Source organism: Maniola hyperantus, chromosome 2 (assembly GCF_902806685.2).
Source record: "Maniola hyperantus chromosome 2, iAphHyp1.2, whole genome shotgun sequence".
NCBI classification, from domain to species: Eukaryota; Metazoa; Arthropoda; class Insecta; order Lepidoptera; family Nymphalidae; genus Maniola; species Maniola hyperantus.
The window spans coordinates 12,476,128-12,498,520 of record NC_048537.1 but is presented as its reverse complement, the minus strand read 5'-3'; the positions used below and the strand labels follow the sequence as shown (position 1 = coordinate 12,498,520).

The following is a 22,393-nucleotide window of genomic DNA, read 5'->3' as shown; positions in this document are numbered from 1 at the left end:
CCGAAATACTTGGACATAGGAGCTGAATGTTCGCACAGAGGTTCCCTTTATAATGCAGCCTCAAGGAAGGCCAGATTTTTCGAAATCCCTACGAGAGCGGAGCCGCGGGCGGTCGCTAGTGATCACTACCCATATTATATTTGTGAAAATGTGTTTGTTTGTCCTTCAATCACATCGCCACGGAGAAACGGATCGACGTGATTTTTTGCATAGTCAAAGACTTGGAGAGTGACATAAGTTACATTTTATCCGGGAAAATCAAAGAGTTCCCATGGAATTTTTTTTAAACCTAAATCCACGCGAACGAAGTCACGGGCATCAGCTAGTATGATATAACTCAGACTGCAATATTGTTTCCTTAAAACCTACAAAATAACTACTATCACCTCCCTGGCGCAGGGGTAAGCGCTGTGGTCTTGTTAGTGGGAGGTACCGGGTTCGATTCCTGGCCGGGGTTTGGAAATGTATAATTTCTAAATTTCTGGTCTGGTCTGGTGGGAGGCTTCAGCCGTGGCTAGTTACCACCCTACTGACAAAGCCATGCTGCCAAGCGATTCAGCGTTCCGGTGCGATGCCGCATAGAAACCGAAGGGGCATGGGTTTAATAAAAACTGCTATACCCCTTCCAGGTTAGCCCGCTCCCATCTTAGACCGATCATCATTTAGATACCACCAGGTGAGATTGCAGTCAATGGCTAGGTTTCTATAAGAAACAAACATATTATAAGGTATTACCTACGTCGTAACGAGGATTACAAAAGCGAGCAAGAAATATGTGTCAAGTGACGTTCGTAGACTCGTACCGTACGAGTGGTACAGCAGAAATCGCGAACTGTTTCGAAACGACGATTCAACAATAAAACTCGTGTTTTCATCTGGAAATAAATCCGAGAAAATTGTAAAGCTACAACAATTATGTCACAAAGAACAAGTAGGGGTCTACATAGCGAAACGTGAAGCTTTATTGAACAAAGAGAATCACTGTAAATTCTGGGTCAGTAGGTAAGGTATTATTAGTAAGAGTAATGTTATTTTAAACTGTACTGAGCTTTTACTGCGTTTTAACTTCATACCAGAGCAAACATGCGGTAAACTTCATCATTATCATGATTAACCAATCGCCGGCTCACTGCAGAGCACGGATCTCCTCTCAGAGTGAGAAGGGTTTGGCTACCACGCTGGCCATGTGCGGATTGGTAGACTCCACACACCTTTGAGAACATTATGGAGAACTCTAAGGAATGCAGGTTTCGTCACGATGTTTTCCTTCACCATTAAAGCGTGATATTTAATTAATTAAAACGCACATAGCCATATATTACAATCAATTTGAGATGTTAATTATTACTATGTAAAAAAATATCCATACTAATATTATAAATGCGAAAGTGTGTGTCTGTCTGTCTGCTAGCTTTTCACGGCTCAACCGTTCAACCGATTTTGACGAAATTTGGTACAGAGGTAGCTTTCAACCCGGGGAAGGACATAGGACATACTTTTAATCCCGGAAAATATAAGAGTTCCCACAGGATTTTTAAAAACCTAAATCCACGCGTACGAAGTCGCGGGCATGAGCTAGTATATATATAATCTAAAAAATATAAAAATAAACATCATGTGATACAATTTAGTTTGTAAATTAATATCTAGTAAGTACATCGTTTTAAAATGTGGTCTTAATTATGTCTATGAAACATACTTATGTAATTCGACTCATTAGCAATGCTATAGCATTCGCACCCACAACTAATACACATATTTTATTATATGTATAAAATATACTTACCTAACATACCTACTACTGAATATTTTATATCATAAATATAGAGTTATGTGTTTATATTCTTACTCGTACATCAGATTCATGCCTCACATTACTTGCATTTATATATAATATTTGTCACAGCTTTATTCACGTGTTTAGTCGACGTTAGCCCGACTAGTTTCGAACCCATCCGGGGTCCTTTTTCAAGGGAGTCAGTTCGGTTCCCCAGAACCCCAGATGGGTTCGAAACTAGTCGGGCTAACGTCGACTAAACACGTGAGTAAAGCCGGGACAGATATTATATACCTATAATGGAAATCACTCACGATAGTTTAAACGCTGAAATACTTTCATTTAGTTGTTCTACCATGCGAATGTAGGTATCCCTCGTAACAAGATGATAATGAAACAATGGGCATCTAGCTCTAATTAAGAGCACGTGCGTGCCCCATTCTTGTCTGTTGAATGCAAAATTAACTGCCGCGGTAAAAGAACAACTTTAACAGAACTTTTGAGATATGTACCAACAAAACGTTAATTACAGTGGCACTAACAAAATGTGTTTGTTTGTTGGATTTACGGATCGCCGTGTTTTTTTGCATGGTTATAGTTAAAGACGGAGAGTGACATAGTGGCTACATACTTTTTATCTGGTTCCTTTTTTTAGTTCCCTCGGGATTTTACAAAAATATATCCAAGCGAACTTAGTCGCGGGCGTCAGCTAGTTACACATAAAAACATGCTTGGGAAGCTTCGTGTATTGTTTTTTATAACTTATTATAAAATTTGTCAAGATTGAGACAAGATTGAGAAAAACGTTAATCAGACATAATAAGAAATATAATTATAAATACTGCAGCAAATTTAATCATTAAAATCAGACCGGTTTATCAAGTAAAGCCCCAGAATATTTAATAGAGGTACTATAAAATAATCCAGATAGAACTCGGTTTCTAGTCGGTAAGCCGAGGGCTAAAGATATTTTTCAATTACGACTGGAGTGCCGTCAATTCAGTCGCTGCTGGTCTTAATTAAAATACTTTTATTATATTATAAATTACGAATATACGAAGGCTGTCGAAAGCTTGAAAGTTTCTGACATAAAACCATTAAGGTACAAATACAATAGATAGCACGCGAATCGCATTACAACGCATGCCGGGTATCAGCTGGTGATAACTAAAACAAATTGCCTAAACTTTATTAAGGCTCAAAAGGGAAAAGAACCCAGAGCCGTTAAGCCAGTTAAAAAATGAACTTTATTAGTACTACGTCAAAATTGACACCATAAAACGTGTCCAAATAAAAACATCAGAAGTGGAATCTTACATAACAAGAGCATCTAATGCAACCAGTAAGTGCAACACGCATTCTCGAGTCTGTTTTTTGCGATGCGAATGTATCTCCCATTACAAAATAGTACAATAATGAAACAATGATCTAATTGAGAGCACGCGCGTGCTCTATTCTTGTTGACTATTGTATGCAAATTGAGTGCCGCGACATCGTTGTTATTTCTACAGTTGAATTGTATAGAATCAAACTGTATTTTGCCTTGTTTATTGAATGACAAATAATATGCTGTTTACAAATCGTTAAAGGTCCGTACTGTAACTTATGGTTATGATTCTCATTCATTTGACAAACTATTTTATTTGTTAGTTCTACAAATTATGCGATTATAAGAAATTTTAAAAAAAGAAAACAAACTTTACGAAAGAGTCACTTAGCGGGCGATAGAGAGTGCTATACTCGGGGTTTCTCTACGTGATCAAATGAGGAGATCCGTAGACAAATCAGAGTAACCGACATAGCCCAACGGGTTGCGAAGCTGAAGGGGCAACGGGTGGGGCACATACTTGTTCGAAGAACCAAAATACGTTGGGACTTGGGGTGCCAAGGTGCTAGAATGGTGTCCTTGCTCCAGAAAGGGCATCGTTGACAGCCTCTCCTAGATGGATAGACGACTTTAAACGAGCCGCTGGATTCAGGCGCTGCAAGACGGAGGCGTGTGGAAGTCCCTACAAGAGATTTAAGTCTAATAGTGGACGTCTATCGCTTGACGACGACGAGGAAATGATAATCCTTGTCAATCGCTTTATTAATGATCAAGTTTGTACTTGAGTCATGTAGATATTTAAACCAAACTCGTAGAAGTCTAGGCAGTCTATATCAATCATAAGAATTATATTCCCAGCTTTGGTCAAACATAAGTTTGATAAATAGCATAATAATGTTTATTACATTCTTTGATTTAACAGGAGACTTTAAATAGCATATTCAATACATAATAAGAAACATATATGTTATGCTTTAGAGAAGAGCGAGAGTAGATTGTAGTATAATTTATAATTGAGACAGAAAGGTATAACCGGTGAAGGAATCGGAGCGGAAATCTCCGTGTCTTCTCACGCGAAACGTGACAAGCTGTGGAGCAGCTATTGAGTTATGAGCTAGGACACGTTATTACTACCAACCTCTCACTTAACCACTCTAAGATAAAGTCATACAATAAATTACTCAGTTCAATGTTTTGCAAACTTTTACAAACGTGGGTGGCCGTTGAAGTCTTTTTTTGTGTAGGCAAAATTTCTATGAGCTCATTTTTAACTCTACAATTTACATTTTAAATAGGCAGTAAGTAGCCCGAGAGAAAAGTTTCAATATAAATTCACCCCGTGAATTTAAATGAGCAAGGTTGGAATTTATGTAAAAAATTGTAGTGAACAAAACTAAATTCCTCTTGAACCAGTCGGTACATAATGTTTACAGGCGTTTTCATTACATCAAACTTTATTTGGCGCTCTTATTTGGGCATTCAGTAAAGACATAAGTATTATATTTATTCGTAAGTTAATAAACAAATAATAAGATTTCGAGAATGAATGATCCATACTCATTGACTTATTTCAAGTACATAAATCTTTATCAAAATACAATACGTGAATCCTGCAGTCCCGCAGACGTTCACAAGACAGTCAAGGTTTTAAATCCTAGCCTGAAAACCTACTCAAAAAGGTGTCGATCCTCTACCTATAACAAACAGTTTTGACATTGTTATTTTAGGAACGATTAATAACAATCTGTTAATTAAAATACGAGTATTTTACCATAAATTGTTTCTGTACGGTAATTGGGCAATTCTTTGTTATCGCGGCGGGCGGAAGGACAAAGGATTCCACCGTGTCAAGGGCAGGCCGGGGATTCTGCGCAGTCCCCGGAGTAAATGGTTCGACGTGTTCCAGGAGAGGAAAACTGGAGCGAGGTTGCTTTATGAGTTAATACCAATACTTAAGTACAACTCTCGTATGAAACACGCCATGGAAACACAATAATAGATAATAACCAAGTCGAATATAACAAGAATAAATATATATACATAAAACTGTAGCCATGGTCTGTGTTTAGCCTTATCTAGGAATAGAATGGTGGAAAGCAGACCATAGAATGCAAAAATGTGTGACCTGTATGTGTGACCTTTGAAATCTTTCACGGACCATCCGAGCTGATTTCGAGCTCCGTGCGTTTAACTTAACTTGATACAGAATTTAGATTTGAGTGGCTTGAATTTTAGAGGCGCACATAGGCTATTTTTTTCCCGAAAAATTCCCCATGGAATATTAAAAATCCATCCACGTGAATAAAGTCGTAGACATCATCTGCTTGGTACAGAGATAGTTTGCATTCCGGAGACGGACATAGCCTAATTTTTACTCGGGAAAATCAAAGAGTTTACACATGATTTTTAAAAAACCTAAATCTTCGCGAAGCAACTCGTGTTGTTTAACTCCAGTTTGATTTATATCACGGGCTCGTAATAGTCCAGATGGAAGACAAATATAATACGCGATGATCTAACGGCAATCTTATTGTTATAACGCCTGGTAACAACGCGCAGCCCAGGGTCGCCTGATCGGTACCCTGACCTATTTGCTAACACAATATATGAGCGCCCACGTTCGCCCACGTCAAGTCAATCTCCGCTTAGAGTGCGAATAGTTTGATACCTCCGTTCTTCCAAGAAATAACGCATAAACATAGATATCTGCTGGTACGCAAATACTGCAGCTGGCGAGCGCTGGCAGACATCTAAGGCGCCATCACGGACGGGAGAGTCGCAACGAGTCCAACCAACTATCTTCGGCGATAGTATCGCCCTGTGGAGAAAAGTTGTATTGAATTTGGGAGCACGGCGGCGAGACTATCGCCGGGATTCCCTCGTCCGTGGAAATGGCGCCTAAGAGCTCTTTTCTGGAGACGCGGCGCGTTACACGTGTGCGTCAGGTCGCACTCAATTTAAAGATATGGCCAAGTATGAGAGCGTTCTTGGAGAAGCGTTTGCTTGTTAACTGGCGGAGCACGCGGCGTCGTACACGCTAGTCGCATGAATACACGCGGCGCGCACTGCAGCTAAGCACGCGTAGTTATTCGTAAACGAGTCCACAATATCGCCATAAAATAGTATTTTCAAGTGTGACACAGCAGCCATTGACGCGTCGCTGGTGTCGCTACGTTTCTCGCAACGCCTCTCCATGGACGGAGAATCGCATGACGCACCGCGCGACGCAACGCACCACTCGACGCGCAACGCACCACGCGGCGCGTCTCCATATTAAAAGAGCCCTAAGGCCTGGAGTCAATAACACGATTGGATGTATAGTACGCCACAGGTCGAGATGGCAGTCGGGGAGGGAACGCCCCGCACAGCCGCATAACCCTCTAGAGGCTTTGTCAGACAGGACGCGTACTTAGCGCGCGTCAGAGCGTTAACTTGACGCCGCGCTATGACGCTAAGATGTGTTGTACTACCATCGTACAATACCGTCAAACAGAGCGCCGGCGCTAGCAGTACGCAACGCTCTGTCGCGGCGTTAGGACGCTTTTAACGTCGGGTGTTGTATTTTTTTACAAATTTTATTTTAGCGTCGGAGTGAATAGGCGTAAAATAATAATAAAATACTGCATAATGATCGAAAATTTGATAGAATTGGTTAGAAAATATCCATGCTTATATAATACGAAGGATAGTTCATATAAAGATATATCAATGAAGGCAAAATTGTGGGCACAAATCGGAAAAGAAATTAATGAAACTGGTAAGTAAAAAAATTCGTTTATTGATTAAAATAAGACACAAATTGTTCACGAGTTTCGAATGCTGCAGTCGTTGATCTTCTATTTGTTGGACGATGAGTTATTAAAGCACGCATAGGTGCGTTTTCGTCTTCCGACTCCGGAGTTAATATCGCTGTACCTTGTTTTGTTCGCAAGTAATTATGTAAACAACATGCAGCTTTAATAATATCAATTGATGTGTCCACATCACAGTCAATAGGTCGTAAAAAAATGCGCCATTTTTGTGCTAATATTCCGAATGTATTTTCAACCACCCGACGTGCCCTGCAAAGTCTTTTATTAAAATTTGTTTTTCTTTCGTCTTGTGTGGCTAAGGCTCTTGGGAATGGACGCATCAAATATGTTTTTAAAGCAAAACCTTCGTCGCCGATAAGTACATGAGGTACGGGCTCCTCGGTGCCTGGAAGAGGTTTATCTGGCAGCAGAGATTTTCCGTGGATATATTGCCGATAAAATATTGAGTTCTCGAATATACCACTATCACTTTGCCGCCCGTAACTACCGACATCTATGACGGTGAATTTGTAACATGGATCGACTATAGCAAGAAGAACTACAGAAAAAAACTTCTTGTAGCAAAAATATTCTGATCCACTATTTTGGGGACACTTTATAGAGACATGTTTCCCATCAATACTACCGACACAATTCGGGAAGTTCCAGGTTTCCCTATAACCCTTCTCTGATTGTTTCCATGTCTCTTCAGTAGGCGATGGCATATATTCTGGTTGTAATGTATTCCAGATTTCTGTACAGACTTCTTTTACAATACCACCGACTGTTGAACGACCTACTCGGAAGGAGAAGGCTATGGTCTGATGTGAATCACCCGTAGCTAAGTACCTGAAACAAAATAATACAATTTATGTTTATTTTATAGGTGAAGTAGCTAAAAAAAAATGGAAGAGCTTGAGGGACAATTATATGAGATACAAAAAAGAGGTTGCAGGTACTACAGGACAAGCTGCAAAAAAATTTACAAAATGGCCTTGGGCTTCCCAGTTACAGTTCCTTGACTCAACTCTGACAGATCGAGAAAGAACTTCAAATATTCGAGAACCTACACCAGAAACATCGTCAGCTATAGAAACTCAATCTCCAGAGACGCCTCCACCACAGACACCTCCACCAAGAACACAAAGCGCACCCCCGCCAGAAACACCTCCGCTAGAGACGCCCCAAACAAATGACACAAATAGTTCACGAGCTAAGAAAATTAAAAAAACTGACAGCGAAATGGATAAAGTTATAAATTTTCTTCAAAATAAGAAAAAACAAGAGTATGATGCCATAGATCACCTATTCCAAAGTTATGCCCAAACATTTAAAAGTTTTTCCAAAGACAAACAGATAAAAGCCAAAGTAGAACTAGCCAAGTTATTTGCAAGCATAGAAACAGAGGAACTGCAAGAAAACGTCCAGATATTGAATTCACCACACTATTCCATTATTAGTACCGAAGACTCCGTCTGCTATGCAGTACCCAATTCTGTTCCCGAAGATTCATCCCCAGTAGCTGTTATAGATTTATCTAACAGTACTTCATCATACCTGCAACAGCCTGAGCAGCTACGTCAACCACTACGCGAAATCGATATTCTACATGTAACTAATTTTGGAGCATCGACTTCTGATTACAACTCAGCTGATTTTGATTGATTTTCATAATAATAACGCAATGAACATGTATTTAAAAAAATAAATATTTCTTACCTTAGACAGATTACAAGTCTTTCTCTTGTAGAAATAGGTGTCCTCCAGTTTGTGGTACATTTGCTTATTTTTGGGATGAGCAGTTCATGTAGTTCTTCGAATAAATCTTGAGACATACGAAAGTATGTAAAAAAACGATCTTCATGTGATGCAAGCTCACGACACAAACGATGATACTCTCCTAAATTCTTTCTCTTTTGATTGATGTCGTGCACCCATACTCTTTTTCTCTGTGACCGTGATAAAGCATATAAAAGTAATAATTCTTCCACATCTGAATCACTCGACATCTCCATAACGAACAAACTCTTCACACTGCTATCGATCTGCACTACGCTTTGGCGAATGGCGAAATGGCGGCGCGGTGTCGTCGAGTCAGTGCCCTAACGCGCGCTAAAGCGTTCTGTTTGACGAAGCCTCGCGCGACGTTAAAACGGGACGCTATAACGCTACTACGCAGCGCTAAAATACGCATCCTGTCTGACAAAGCCTTAACCCGATGCGGGCGAGCGCGGGTGACGTGCTGGTGTGTGGGGCATCCCCACGCCTCATAGCCCGATTGCCATCTCAACCTGTCGCGGACTATAATCCGCTTTGGATTTGGTCCGCTTTATTAGATACTATTCGATGGTCTGTAAGATCGACTATTGGACTAATTATTAGTGCTATGCTAACGCTACGGGGGATCTATGGTCAGACCGTCAGACCTAATTCGATGTAGGCAGATTACTTTTAAAAACAATAATATTCCATCACCGATCTTTTCCTATTATGGCATTAATTACTAGTTCTTGAATGAGAGAAATAGAGAGTGAAGAAATATACGAAAAACCGGACACAATATAAATACAAGATCTGATGAAAAAAATTATGACTAAAGTATGTTGTTTACGATCACAAACGGCAGTTTAAGTCGCAAAATTAAGCCAAAAAAACTTGTTTTTAATTACTTAATTACTCGTATCACTTGTAATTTAGATAAATTAATCTGCCACATTATTATTATTTTTGGGTTCACCAAAGAGGCTTAATTAAAATTATATTACTGAAAATCTAATTACCGCAGCTTACTTAGGGTACCCTAATCCTAGGTTGCGGTTAATTAGCCTACCTTTTTACCTACTACACTTATAATAACGCCCGTCGGCTTTTCAACCTGTCGCCCTGACCCTCGGTCTTTTTATGTCCCTTCCGGGATAATATGTTCTGCATCCTCAATATTTTATTTCTTTACGCACAGTCGTTTGTTAATGTATAATGTTCTTTTTTGTTTAAATGGAGGAAGGAAATAGGTACGGTTACTTTTGAAAGCCCAATAATGACTTTTTATCACCAAAATATTTAGATGACTTCCTAACAAGTTATTTACAAAGTAGTAACTGGGTAACATTATTTACAACATAATGATTTAGGGGGGTAAGGGGGTGCACTAACATCTTAACACCCCAAATGTCAACCTCACCTGCACGGGGTGCCCCCTGCGAATCAGCGAACGAGGATATGACGACCGAAGAATGGCGGGATAACCATTCCAAATGGCTTGGCTTTAAATAACACAGACCAGAGACGGGCAGCAGCGTCACTGATGCGAAATAGCCTACAGCTCTGCGCTGACCAACCCGCCTGCCCAGCGTGGTCAGTATGGGCATTACTTCTAATGAGCAGCGCGAACAGACAAAGGCCCCCAGTTCCCGGCAGCCCTGCTATTCCCGATTACGGTAAGGTGGTGGGGAGCGGGTGGATGAGGAAGGCTGAGGACCGTGTTTGGTGGCGTGCCCTTGGAAAGGCCTATGTCCAGCAGTGGACGCAAACAGGCTGATGGATTGGATTGAACTTAAAAAATCTAGATCTAGCTAAATCTAGAGCGAGAGGGCGCACAACGAAAATAAACACTACAATTTTGGAGTTCCACAATTTTTGAAAAAGTGATTCTACCAGCTGTCCGGAACCTAAATACAATGGCTTTTACAGCTCCTGCCAACTTTATTCACAAACTTAGATTAAGGGCCGGTTGTTTCAACAAATTTTGACGGACACGTAACCTTTAAATATGGCGCTAACGAACGTAAGAAAAGAAAAAGCGTTGATTCAGCATCTATTAGCGCTAACGTTCGTTAAAAAGTTACGTTTACGTTAACCAGTGCTGACACCATTGGTGATCGTCAAATCAGTTCGTAACTTCATACTTCTTACAAACGGAATATTTTATTTACAAATTATAATAGAATCAATTGAATTCAATGCTTTTAATGCTTAGTTTTTTTGAAGATGAAAGAGAATTTTTAAAAAAGAAAAAGTGTTTAAAATGCGAAGTAGCAATATCAATAACTATATAATTTAATATAAAATGAAATAAAAAAGGATACGGAAAAGTAAGTTAATTTTTAGGGTTAGTTTCGTAACCAGAATAACAATGACGTAAATTTTTGTACAATGAAGCAACGCTCTTAAATTAACAGATGTTAAAATTCGTCTACGTCTGTTAAATTTTAACGAACGTATCTTACGAAGACCAATGGTTTGAAACAACCGGCCCTAAGGATTGGTCTCCGCTACGCTCCAACAGCGTAACAGAGACGAACCCTTAATATGCACTTTTATGCACTTAAGTATGTATGCACTTAAGTACTACGACATTTTATGGTTTCAAAAGAAACACAATGTGAAAAGCCGTTATGAAAGTGCTAAATCAGATATCAAAATGATATGAAATCTAAGTTAATAATAAAGCGATAACGTTAGATAAGGAATATTGCTCCAAAGTTCATTATCAAAGTTTTATAAAAATCCATCATAAAGTTGACGAACAACGCGATTCACTTTAAATTGGAAATTATAGCATTTCACGTCGTCCAGGGTTACCGGATGACGAAATCAAGGGGGTTAGAGATATATAAACGCAAGTCGACATGACGTCTATATGACTTAACAAGCCGAAGGAGGGTCGAGTTAATTGGTAGCTAATAAAGGCGTTTAAAATAATAGCAGCATCTAGTTAAGGTTATTTTTTTAAATTGTACAGAACAATAAGCTGGCATAAATGATTCTTCTTCTAACAAGTTCAGAATTTTAGGATATTATAAGAATATTAGAATTTTAGAAATCATATTTTGTTATCTTTACTGTCAGGACAGCTTGTCGCCGATTTTTAATAACTTCTACAGAAAGGAATATAAATTAAAAGCACATAATATTTCTGACACCCAAAGCAAGCAAGCAAATAGGTGTATTTTTACAAAACCACTCATGTTTTACTGTAACAAGGTCCCAAAGTAGATCTCATAATTGCTTTTTAGTAAACTAGACTAATTACAGATTATCGTCAAGCCCAAATCTATCTCGGGTTAAACAAAACTCACACACCTTTTCGACTTCTCTACGTATTCTAAGTTTTATACTCGTAAGACTAGATTAGCTGAGCGGTCGTGGTCATAGCATAAACGTCTTTCAATAAATAGTAAGACCCTGTGGTAAGACCGTATAAATGCGGTAAATACAAGAAGTACTTGCATCTCTATTTTTTTTAAAGGATATTAGCCATGCTAATCATGAATAGTTTCCCCTCCAAATGAGAAAGCTTGTGCTAGACTCAATAAAAAGCATTTTAATAACTATCCAGCTAATGATAAGAATGATCTCGATAAGCATCATCAGTGGATATTTTCATACAATTACATTATTTATTTACTAATCATCACTACACTACATGATGACCGCGACTTTATCCATGTCGATTTAGGTTTGGTACCCGTGGGAACTCGTTAATTATCCGAGACAAAAATAAAATCTATGTCCTTCCCCGGGATCCAAGCTATCTCTGTACCCGTCAAAATTGGGTAACAGATAGACCGTAAAAAGATGGCAGACAGACAGATACGCTTTTGCATTTATAATATTACTTAGTAGTTATAGATTAATTAGAATGGCCAAAGGCCAATTATGATCATTATTATTTTTAACACAGTCACGAGGACATGGTTGTTTCTCAAAAATCTATTAGGTACCTACAGTGCCCGGCAGGAAATATTGTACATCGACCTTTAGAAAGAGATAGCGGTTTCGTAGAGCGTTGTCTCTGTCGGTGAGACCGACAAAACGTCACATAGGTATGAGTGACAGAGACAACGCTCTACAAAACCGAAATCCCTTTCTGAAGGTCGATGTACAATATTTTCTGCCGGCTACTGTTCCTACCTCTTGGTGCATTAGGTCTATCACGACTTTAATGCAGCGACTGATAAATAACTGATAGTAGGTACTTATTACTAACGACCCACCCCGGCTTCACACGGGTAGCTTATTACAATTTTCGTATAGATGTCTAATTCTTTTGAAATAAAATATAGCCTCTGTCACTCGGGAATAATGAACCTTTCTACGGGTAAAAGAATTTTCAAAATCGGTTTAGTAGTTCCAGAGATTACTTCCTACAAACAAACTTACAAACTTTGCCTCTTTATAATATTAGTATACTATTATGTAGATTATCTGTTACTTATATGGTAATAATCTCAATGTTTATTTCAATGTTAGGTATATATGCTGACGAAGTACATTTATCATTTCACAGAACCTCAAATAGCTGATTTTATTATACACAAAGTGCAGAACTACATTAATATAAAGTTTATTATATTTAGTGCAATTCTGTGCGGCGGAGGTGGTAAAACGCGATTAATCTAAACTTCAGCAGAAATAAATTCCGCTAGACTAAATAATATGCTTTTTATCGCAGCATCCTCGCGAAACGATCCCGCTTGATTGCTCTATCTTCATTCCCAAGTAATAAATGGCGGAGAATTTTATACAAGTGCTCTTAAGGCGGAGGCTTAACTTAAAAAGAAGTAGAATATACTTAATTTAATTTTTGTATTTCACTTTTGATATGAAATTGAATTGCAAATTAACGGACTTGAAAATTAATCACATTAGGGGAAAGTTAAAATTGTAAAAGCAGCAGATAAGGAGGCACAACAAGATTAATATTTGTTTAAATTACGTTAAGTAATCATAATACGCCCACTGGGGCCGATTCTCTTGTACACAAACCTATAAACTAAACTAAATTAACAAGTCTAAATCTAGTGCTATCCTTTTCCGCAAGCAACATTATGAAAGGTATAGCAATAGATTTAGACGTGCCATTTTAGTAGAGATAGTGTACAACGGAATTAGCCACATTGTCATACTACGCATTACACTTGTTATAAATGCGAAAGTGTGTTTGTTTGTTTGTTTGTTGGTTTGTGGGTTTGTTTGTTTGCCCTTCAATCACGTCGCAACGGTGCAACGGATCGACGTGATTTTTTGCACCAAGACCTGGAGAGTGACATACGTTTATCCCGGAAAATCAAAGAGTTTTGAAAAAAACTAATACCCCGCGGTCGAAGGGGTCAAAAGATAACATCAGTCCAGTCTGGCAGATTTACAATATTAGTATGGTAGTATGGATGTAGTTAGAAGTTAGAACTACTAACCAGCGTTTTCATTAAAGCCGAAAGCTCCTTGGTGACGACTGCGAACTTGAAGAAAGCAGCGCCGATGTCCGGCTCGGAGTCTTTACTGAGGGCGTTCCCTCCGAGGCGCTCCAGCGCCCGGGAGAGGTACATCTCATTGTCCACGTGTGCTGAAAAGACACAAAATATTCATAGTTAGGATATTGTGAACTCCACATAGGCAAAGCTCATAACAGTAGCCGACAGGAAATATTGCACATCGAATCGAATGAGAGTTCGACTTCGTAGAGCGTTGTCTCTGTCACTCATACCTATGTGACGTTTTGTCGGTCTCAACGACAAAGACAACGCTCTACGAAACCGTTATCTCTTAAAAAAATACTTTTGTTGTAGTCCAATATTAAAAATATTAAAACAACGCTGTGATAGCCTAGTGGTTAGGACGTCCGCCTTATAATCGGAGGTCGGGGGTTCGATCCCTGGCACGCACATCTGCCTTTTCAGAGTTATGTGCGTTTCAGTAATTAAGTATCACTTGCGTTAAAGCAAGTAAACGATGAAGGAAAATATCGTGAGGAAACCTGCATGCCTGAGAGTTCTCCGTAATGTTCTCAATGGTGTGTGAAGTCTACCAATACGCACATGACCGGCGTGGTAGACTATGGCCAAACTCTTCTCACTCTGAGAGGAGAACCGTGCTCTGTAGTGAGCCGGCGATGGGTTGATCATGATGAGTCCAATATTCTCTATGTACAACAAAAATACCTCTCAGCACTTCCTAAAACTCAACCCCTAATGTCGAGCCTTGGATCTATATGGATGTGTACATCCAAACGATGATGTCTTTTTCCGTAATTTAGTAATCTAAGATACAAGACCTGACTGACTGCATGACTGACTGATCTATCAACGCACAGCCTAAACCACTGGAGTAGGAAACCTTTGAAGTAGGTAGGTTCATTTTAAAACGTAGGCACTCACTGAAAAAGAATTTTGAAAATTTCACCACTACGAGAACATCGGCCTTTAGAATGACATTTCATCTTTGTAGAGCGTTGTCTCTGTCACTCATACCCATATGACGGTTTGTCGGTTTCAACGACCGTGCTCTACAAATCTGCTGTCTTCTTCTAAAGATCGATGTTTATCACTTTTGGCCGCGTACAGTACTTACTTATGTTTAAGTATTAGTAGTTCACTCTGGTATTACTTCTTACATATAGTATAAGAATAATTATCTAAGCTAGGGTAAGTATCTAAGTATGAAAGCCCCCTTGAATAATAATTTAATTGAATTTATAATTCAAATATTCGTTTCTACAACAAATACCTCAGGTTTGTAACTCATTTCGTCTACGAGCTAGAAACCCGTGGGCCGTGACACGCTGACAGCAGAGAGACATTAATAGGGCTCCATTTTACCCTGTGGGAGCGGAATCCTATACTAAGTTCGTACTTCGTACCCATCTTTCTGGCAACGCTGCTCTATAAGTGATCTGTATTCTATAGTCTGCAACCACGGTGGTAACTATGAAGTATCAGGATTGCAGACTTTTCAAAAATATTGTCAGGATAGGCCGTATCAGACAAAAATATTTCTTCAAAATTGATTGTGTCCCTAAGCATGTTATATATCCTAAGAACTCGGGTATCAAGCGCGATGAAATATCCTACAGCACCATCTATCGTACCATTCGAGCGACGCAGCTAGTGGAAAATAAGCGTAATACAGTAGTAGTATTTAGAGTAAAATTGTTTTTCTATCGCTTGGTATATTTCAATGTTGTAGGATATTCATATTTATGAACTCAAAATTTTCTCCTCTTTCATTTGATACGATACGATGGCAAAAAAATTTTTGGGTGCAACATCCGCCATATTGATTTTGTTAATTTAAAATGTAGCCTATGCCATCCGGACTATAATAACAAATCGATTGACACCTCAATTCATTAAAATCGGTCCAGTAGTTCAGCCGCTACAGTGGAACACACATAAATACAAACCTACATACATACATATATATACATGGACTGGTATTTTGTCATTTTGGCTTTGCCGTAGTCGGGTAACAAGCTGCCTCATAGTGAAGGTAGGAACTTAGATAAGACTCTTTCATCATCATCATGTCCGACGAGTTTAAGCTAAGCCGGGGACTTCCGTTACAATAGCCCGGCTTAGTTGCAATGTTCCACGGGAACTTGCACAACTTGATAGAGTGAATGACGTTCTGTGGAGTCTGCCGGACATTTAATTAGGCTGGGCTAAAGCTGGATAAACTTGCTCGCTTCACCCGGGCAGTGAAACTTTGTTTGTATTTTATAACAAGCTGATACCCGCGACTTCGTCCGCGTGGAATTAGGTTTTTAAAAACTCGTGGGAACTCTTTGATTTTCTGGGATAAAAAGCCTATGTCACTCTCCCACGTCTATATCTATACCCATGCAAAAAATCACGTCAATCCGTTGCATCGTTGCGACGTGATTGAAGGAGAAACCAACAAACCAACAAACAAAGACACTTACGCATTTATAATAAAGGTACTGTTAAGTTTTCTAACGGTAAAAGGAAACCCCTAGAGAAGTATCTTAATGCAATCGCTGATGTCGGTACATTTCGACGTTACTGTCATTAATTATTGAAAATGCTGTTTATCATCATAGAAAATAGCCCAACAATTATTTTTGAGATTAAAATTCATAAGTGAGTAGTTTTCTTTTTCATTCATACAATTCTTGTATTTCTATGAAGATTCATTTTTTTAGAAGATTTTTTTTTTTAAGAATATTAGCCAATGATGACTAGTATTCCCCTTTCTCCCCCAACTAAGCGTCAAGCTTGTGCTAGGAGCAGGTACGACAATAGTGCAACGGGTGGGGTTTGCACCTGTGATCTTTCGGATTTCAGTCCGCTCCCCTAACCGTTGAGCTATTGAGGCTCAAAATTAATTTGAGGACCACTATTACTAACAACCTTATATTTTTTAATGCATAAGATATGCCGTGTATATTATACAGTAATGAACGATATAATTAACCACATTTAGCACCAAGGACTGCCTTAATCTAGCGCTCATCTTGTAACAATAAATGTTATAGTCCATCTACCTTGAGCTAAATTACAAACGTGTTGCGGTTTTAAGGATTCCGTACCTCAAAAGGAAAAAAGGAACCCTTATAGGATCACATTGCTGTCTGTCTGTCTGTCAAGAAACTTATAGGGTACTTCCTAATCATGAAATTTGGCAGGAAGGTAGATCTTATAACAGAAATCTGAAAACCGTGAATTTGTGGTTACATCACACGAAAAAGTTTAAATTACGTGTTCATGAACAAATATTGCTATTATCAACTTGCAAAGTAAGATTACAATACCAAGTGGAGGTATCATAACATGAAAGGGCTTTACTTGTACATTCTAAAACAGATTTTTATTTATTTTTAGGTATAGTAGTTTTTGATTTATCGTGCAAAATGTCGATAAAATATGATTGTGGTACGGAACCCGCAGAGCGCGAGTCTGACTCGCACTTGTCCGGTTTTTTATTCTGTCAGTAGGTATCATGGTAATCCATAAACGTGATCGTACTATACTAGAAGAGAACCTGCAAGAGATGCCAGAGCCATACGCAACGCATTTTTCAACAGTGACAATGCATGTTAATTCAGATACAGAAGCAACGGGAGAATCGAAGAACTGATGACTTTAGAAGTAGTTGGGGCTGACGTGATCTCTGCGCACACATTTTTCGGCTCGCCCAATGCTGCTGACAGCACTCGCAATTTCATCACTACCCCTATCACTGCCCCTATTATAAATGTGAAAGTGTGTTTGTTTGTTGGTTTGTCTTTCAATCACGTCGCAACGGTGTAACGAATCGACGTGATTTTTTGCATGGGTAGGAACCTGGAAAGTGATCTACTTTTAATCCCGGAAAATCAAAGAGTTCCCACGTGATTTTTAAAAACCTAATTCCACGCGGACGAAGTCGCGGGCATCAGCTAGTTACTGATAAATGCGCCTTGTGCGATACTTATAGTCGTATATCTTTAAAATCCATATAAATTCCTCTCAAGCCCATAAGGCATAAAGTAAATATGGGCAGTGTATAAGCCTAGTTGGATACACGGAACGGCGACCGCATCGAGTATTTCAAGTAGACAGGGATTCATGTCGACCGTGCATAATGCCTTGTTTCGATCACAAACCGTTTACATTGTAAACACAATACAATTTTCAGAACTTACAATATTTAGAAATTCCAACCATGACCAGGGACAGAACATTCTAGAGATTCTTGCTTTATCCACAAGAAAGCAAGCAGGCAGGATGATAATATTTAGCGCTCCATAGTACAATAAACATTTCCCAGCTATAAATACGCGGCAGGTCAAGGGGGACACCTCGCACACCCGCACGTTACCCGCGCTATCCCACACCGGGTTAGCTCGGAGGTTGTGCGGGTGTGCGGGGCGTCCCCACCCCGATTGCTATCTCGACCTGTCGCGTACTATCTTTTAACGAGATACAAGTACGTATTCGCTAATTAACGTGCTCCAATTTATATCCGAAGAGACGGCGGAGACCGGAGTCTTTCGGTCTAACTATATACTTTTACAAAACTATTTTGTAACACTGTCTGGCTTTGACAGTAATACTGTCTGGCTCGCAGAAAAACCAGAACCCCGATTTTCAGAGATGAAGGAACGACCGCAAAGAGACATTTGGATTATAAAAGCGACTTCGAATCCAAAATTCCTGGTAACAATTTAATTCTTAGGGGAAAGAGTTCTTACCAAATCGAACTCCTGCTATGTGCTTCTCAGACCAAAATCTTTGGGCCTGTAGATTATTTCCAGAATACAGATATAATTGTATGAGAAGCTTAGTCACTAATAATATTGATGTCGGAGACACGAGAACGGTGATCCGTGTCGAGGCCCACATTCGCCCAGCTCGATCCCATCAACGCTTTCTGAATATTAAACGACGACACTTGAGTCTTATGCCTTTCAATTTCTCCTCTGGGCTCATATAATCATTTCACTACTACTTTGTATGGGCTAAACGAGAACTCGACGGCCTTTCATAGACATGAAAAGGTCGTAATGAAACAAGAAGCGCTATAAAACCGACAAGTGTGTTTGGGTAGGCGTCAAATTGAGGCCGCACGTCCCTTTTTCAAGACGATACATTTTAATTACATTCTCCAGGATCCTAGACATACGTTACTATACAAAAATCAAGTACCTATATACTTACAATATATCAGCTAGATAGGAAAAAACGTAAATTGAGGAAAACAGAGATTACCTACTCGGTAAACTGAGACGATGACGAATAACTAAGAGGTTTTGTTTGATCATGCCTCTTTTTCGAAGAACGACGATTCGTTAGACGTTATACTTATCTTTTCACCTAATTCTTATTAAGTAAGCCCTCAGAAGAGACGGCATTAAACGACGGACATTCTGTCTATTCAAGGTTAGTTTACGACTAACCTATATCTAACTAACTGACCACACATTAATATAAATAGTCAACATCGGATGACGTATTTGTCGAAGATATAAAAAACAATCTTCTGAAACTTTTGCAAGACACACTTTATTTCATTGTTAAAGACTTCTCCAACGTTATTGTCTAATCTCATTGAAAAACACATCACGATTAACTAGCGAGTTTGTTATTATATGGACACAAATAAAGCGTAAAATACAGGAAAAGAAAAACCCAAACTCTTGGCTACACTCCAATAACTATCCATAATCAATATACATTGCCGGCAAAACATTATTTTATAATTGAGTTCTTTATGTGCCCATTGTAAAATATTTTTTCTTTCGCATAACTTAAAAAAATCTAGAGAGAAGACGCACAACGAAAATAAACGAAAATAACGTGTGGAGTTCCACAATTTTTGAAAAAGTGATTCTACCAGCTGTCCGGAACCTAAATGCAATGGCTTTTACAGCTCCTGCCAACTTTATTCACAAACTTAGATTAAGGATCGGTCTCCGCTATGCTCCAACAGCGCAACGGAGATGAATCCTTAATATAAGTTCACAAACAAAAATATTTTGGTAACATTACAAAGTTGAGTTCGCTGGAGCTCCCGAGGCCATTTTAGTAAATCATCGCTTATAAACCCCAAATCAATCTTACCATTCTCCGAATGGATCAGGTACATGAACAAAAAACCACTTCTCTATAAATAGGACTCAGCAAATTTTTACTCCAGTCAAAATACATCACTGTTTAGGAATGCCCGCGATTGTTTGGTTGTTTTTGCACGCGCGCACGACCTTGCCAGCTGCGGCTCAGGCAAACCCGTACGACCAGTTCGGTACTCAGCTCGGACACAAACAAATCCTAGCACGCGATGGTATTGCGAAGTCAATAAACTCTTGAATACTATAATCTGAACACTGAACACCTTATAATTATAATAGAGCGCGAAAGCGAGAGTTATTTTTTGTTCCGATAACCACTCGAGCGCGTCTCTTGTTTTTTTTAATTACATAAAAATACGTTTACTTGGCCAATTGTTTGTTTGTGTATATTCTTCTTATTCTTTTCATTAGTCTTTATTTAAATCTATTGTTGGACAAAGGCCTCTTCATGCGTACGCCATTCTTTCCGTTATTGAATGAACCGCCTCCAAGCTTGGTGATGTCGTTGCACCAACGAGATGGTTGTCTTCCAATGGTTTTTTTCGGTACACGGTCTTCATTCACATAAACATAATAAACATACATACATCACTGGATCTATATTTAATTACTCAAGCATTGGACTCTGCAAGAATAATGCAATACTCTTATCACACTGTCACTAACAGCTATCTTCTAAAAGGAAAAAGATGACCATCATTACGATGATAAGATAATGGCTGAGTAACATAAGGAAATACTTACTACATTTATATAAATAGTTTTTTATTCGAATCCCCCTTTTACGAGTAATCAGATTTAAGAACTGAGATTCAATACAATGTTGTATTACTTAGTTAAAGTTTAAGTAAAGAACAATTTTAAATAATGATTCATGTAAGATTACTCAACAATAAATTGTTATATGCGACGACGGTAACCAACCAACCGTGCTTCAACTTATCTTTTCCTAGACGGATATTGTATACCTGCACAAGAAATGAAATAAGACCGCCGACCTACTTTCCTTCAGTTGAACGTAAAAGGAAATTTACAGAGGCCTACGGAAGCCTCCTGTGGTCATAATAATAAATTGTCGAAGGTGAGACATATTGAATAGATACCATTGCCAAGTTACTATTATACCGCTTCGGAAGACGAAAGATCATGTTTTTCTACTATTATATTGTATGTATAGATATATAATTATTGCTATATTCCTCATTATGTAGACTTTGTTATTATTTTATTTATGTATTATGTAAACTTTCATTTTTAGGAGCGTTTTGGTCTAAATTGTGCGTGAAACAACTCGGACCTAAATCGGGACTGTTTGGGCTTCTTTTTAACTAAAGGCTGGTCTGGATAAAAGTATGTTCTAAGATTTTTGAATTTCCTGTATAAGATTCTTACCTAGGAACATTATCATCGATCTTTAAAACCTAGCCGAGCTAATACAATGACAATGTTTAAAACTACATTATAGACTTCAGAATCTGTCTTCAATCTTTTAGATCGACTTGCTAATACAATGACATGTTTAAAACTACATTATCGACTTCAGGATCTGTCTTCAGTCTTTTAGATCGACTTGCTTTTAAATATACCACCGGCATGCACTAAATGCACTAAATACTTTCATATTTTTAGACATCTATTCATACACTTCCTCTCCGTTTATTTTCGTGCAGCCTCGTGTCGTCCGGCAGAACGTGATCCTTGAGCTCTTGTATCTAAAACAGTTTCATTAAGAGCACCGTTTTTATCCTTGGCATTTGGATGCCGCGACGACGCCGCCCGTACCGTGCCTAATAACTTAGTCGGGCATACCAACAAAGACTGAAATAGACCGTATAACGTCGTCTTACATGCTTTAAACTGCTCTTATTTAATGATAATTCACTATTATAAGTAAGTAATGTTTGGAATGGAACACGTTCGATCTCTACTTGAAAAATTAAGTAATATATTCAACGATTACTATCGTTCAATATATAATATCTTACTAGTTGAAAAGTTACACCTACCATTGCCGGAATTGTGGATAGCTTTTATCGCTTTCTTGAGTTTTGTTAAACCATCACGATCGAAATCCAGGGTCTGAAACAAAGAAAAGAATAAACTTTACCAATTTTATAACAAAGTCCTATTCAATAGACACATGCTACAAG

At 38.7% G+C, this 22,393-nt stretch overlaps 2 protein-coding genes across 6 annotated transcripts in view; both read right to left on the bottom strand.

Moving 5' to 3' along the window:
- Asap (ArfGAP domain of ASAP) overlaps positions 1 to 22,393 on the bottom strand; it is a 70,475-nt gene that overhangs the window by 37,701 nt on the left and 10,381 nt on the right. For all 5 annotated transcript variants that reach the window (XM_069504319.1, XM_034975684.2, XM_034975677.2 and 2 more), the window contains exons 2-3: positions 22,250 to 22,322; positions 14,092 to 14,240 (exon numbers count right to left, since the gene is read on the bottom strand). In XM_069504319.1, the coding sequence (XP_069360420.1) occupies positions 14,092 to 14,240; positions 22,250 to 22,322 (222 nt within the window). The remainder of the gene's footprint in view (positions 1 to 14,091; positions 14,241 to 22,249; positions 22,323 to 22,393) is intronic.
- LOC117988628 (uncharacterized) lies at positions 6,867 to 9,102 on the bottom strand. The gene is made up of 2 exons (XM_034975800.2): positions 8,615 to 9,102; positions 6,867 to 7,744 (listed from the first exon to the last, which is right to left on the bottom strand). Exons 1-2 carry the CDS (start codon positions 8,908 to 8,910, stop codon positions 6,880 to 6,882), a joined length of 1,161 nt encoding a protein of 386 aa, XP_034831691.1. The 5' UTR covers positions 8,911 to 9,102; the 3' UTR covers positions 6,867 to 6,879.

Coding starts and splice junctions, on each gene's coding strand:
- LOC117988628 (XM_034975800.2), bottom strand. CDS start 8,910: ATGGAGATGTCGAGTGATTCAGATGTGGAAGAATTATTACTTTTATAT. Junction 7,745..8,614: donor AGACTTGTAATCTGTCTAAG/GTAAGAAATATT, acceptor ATTTTGTTTCAG/GTACTTAGCTACGGGTGATT.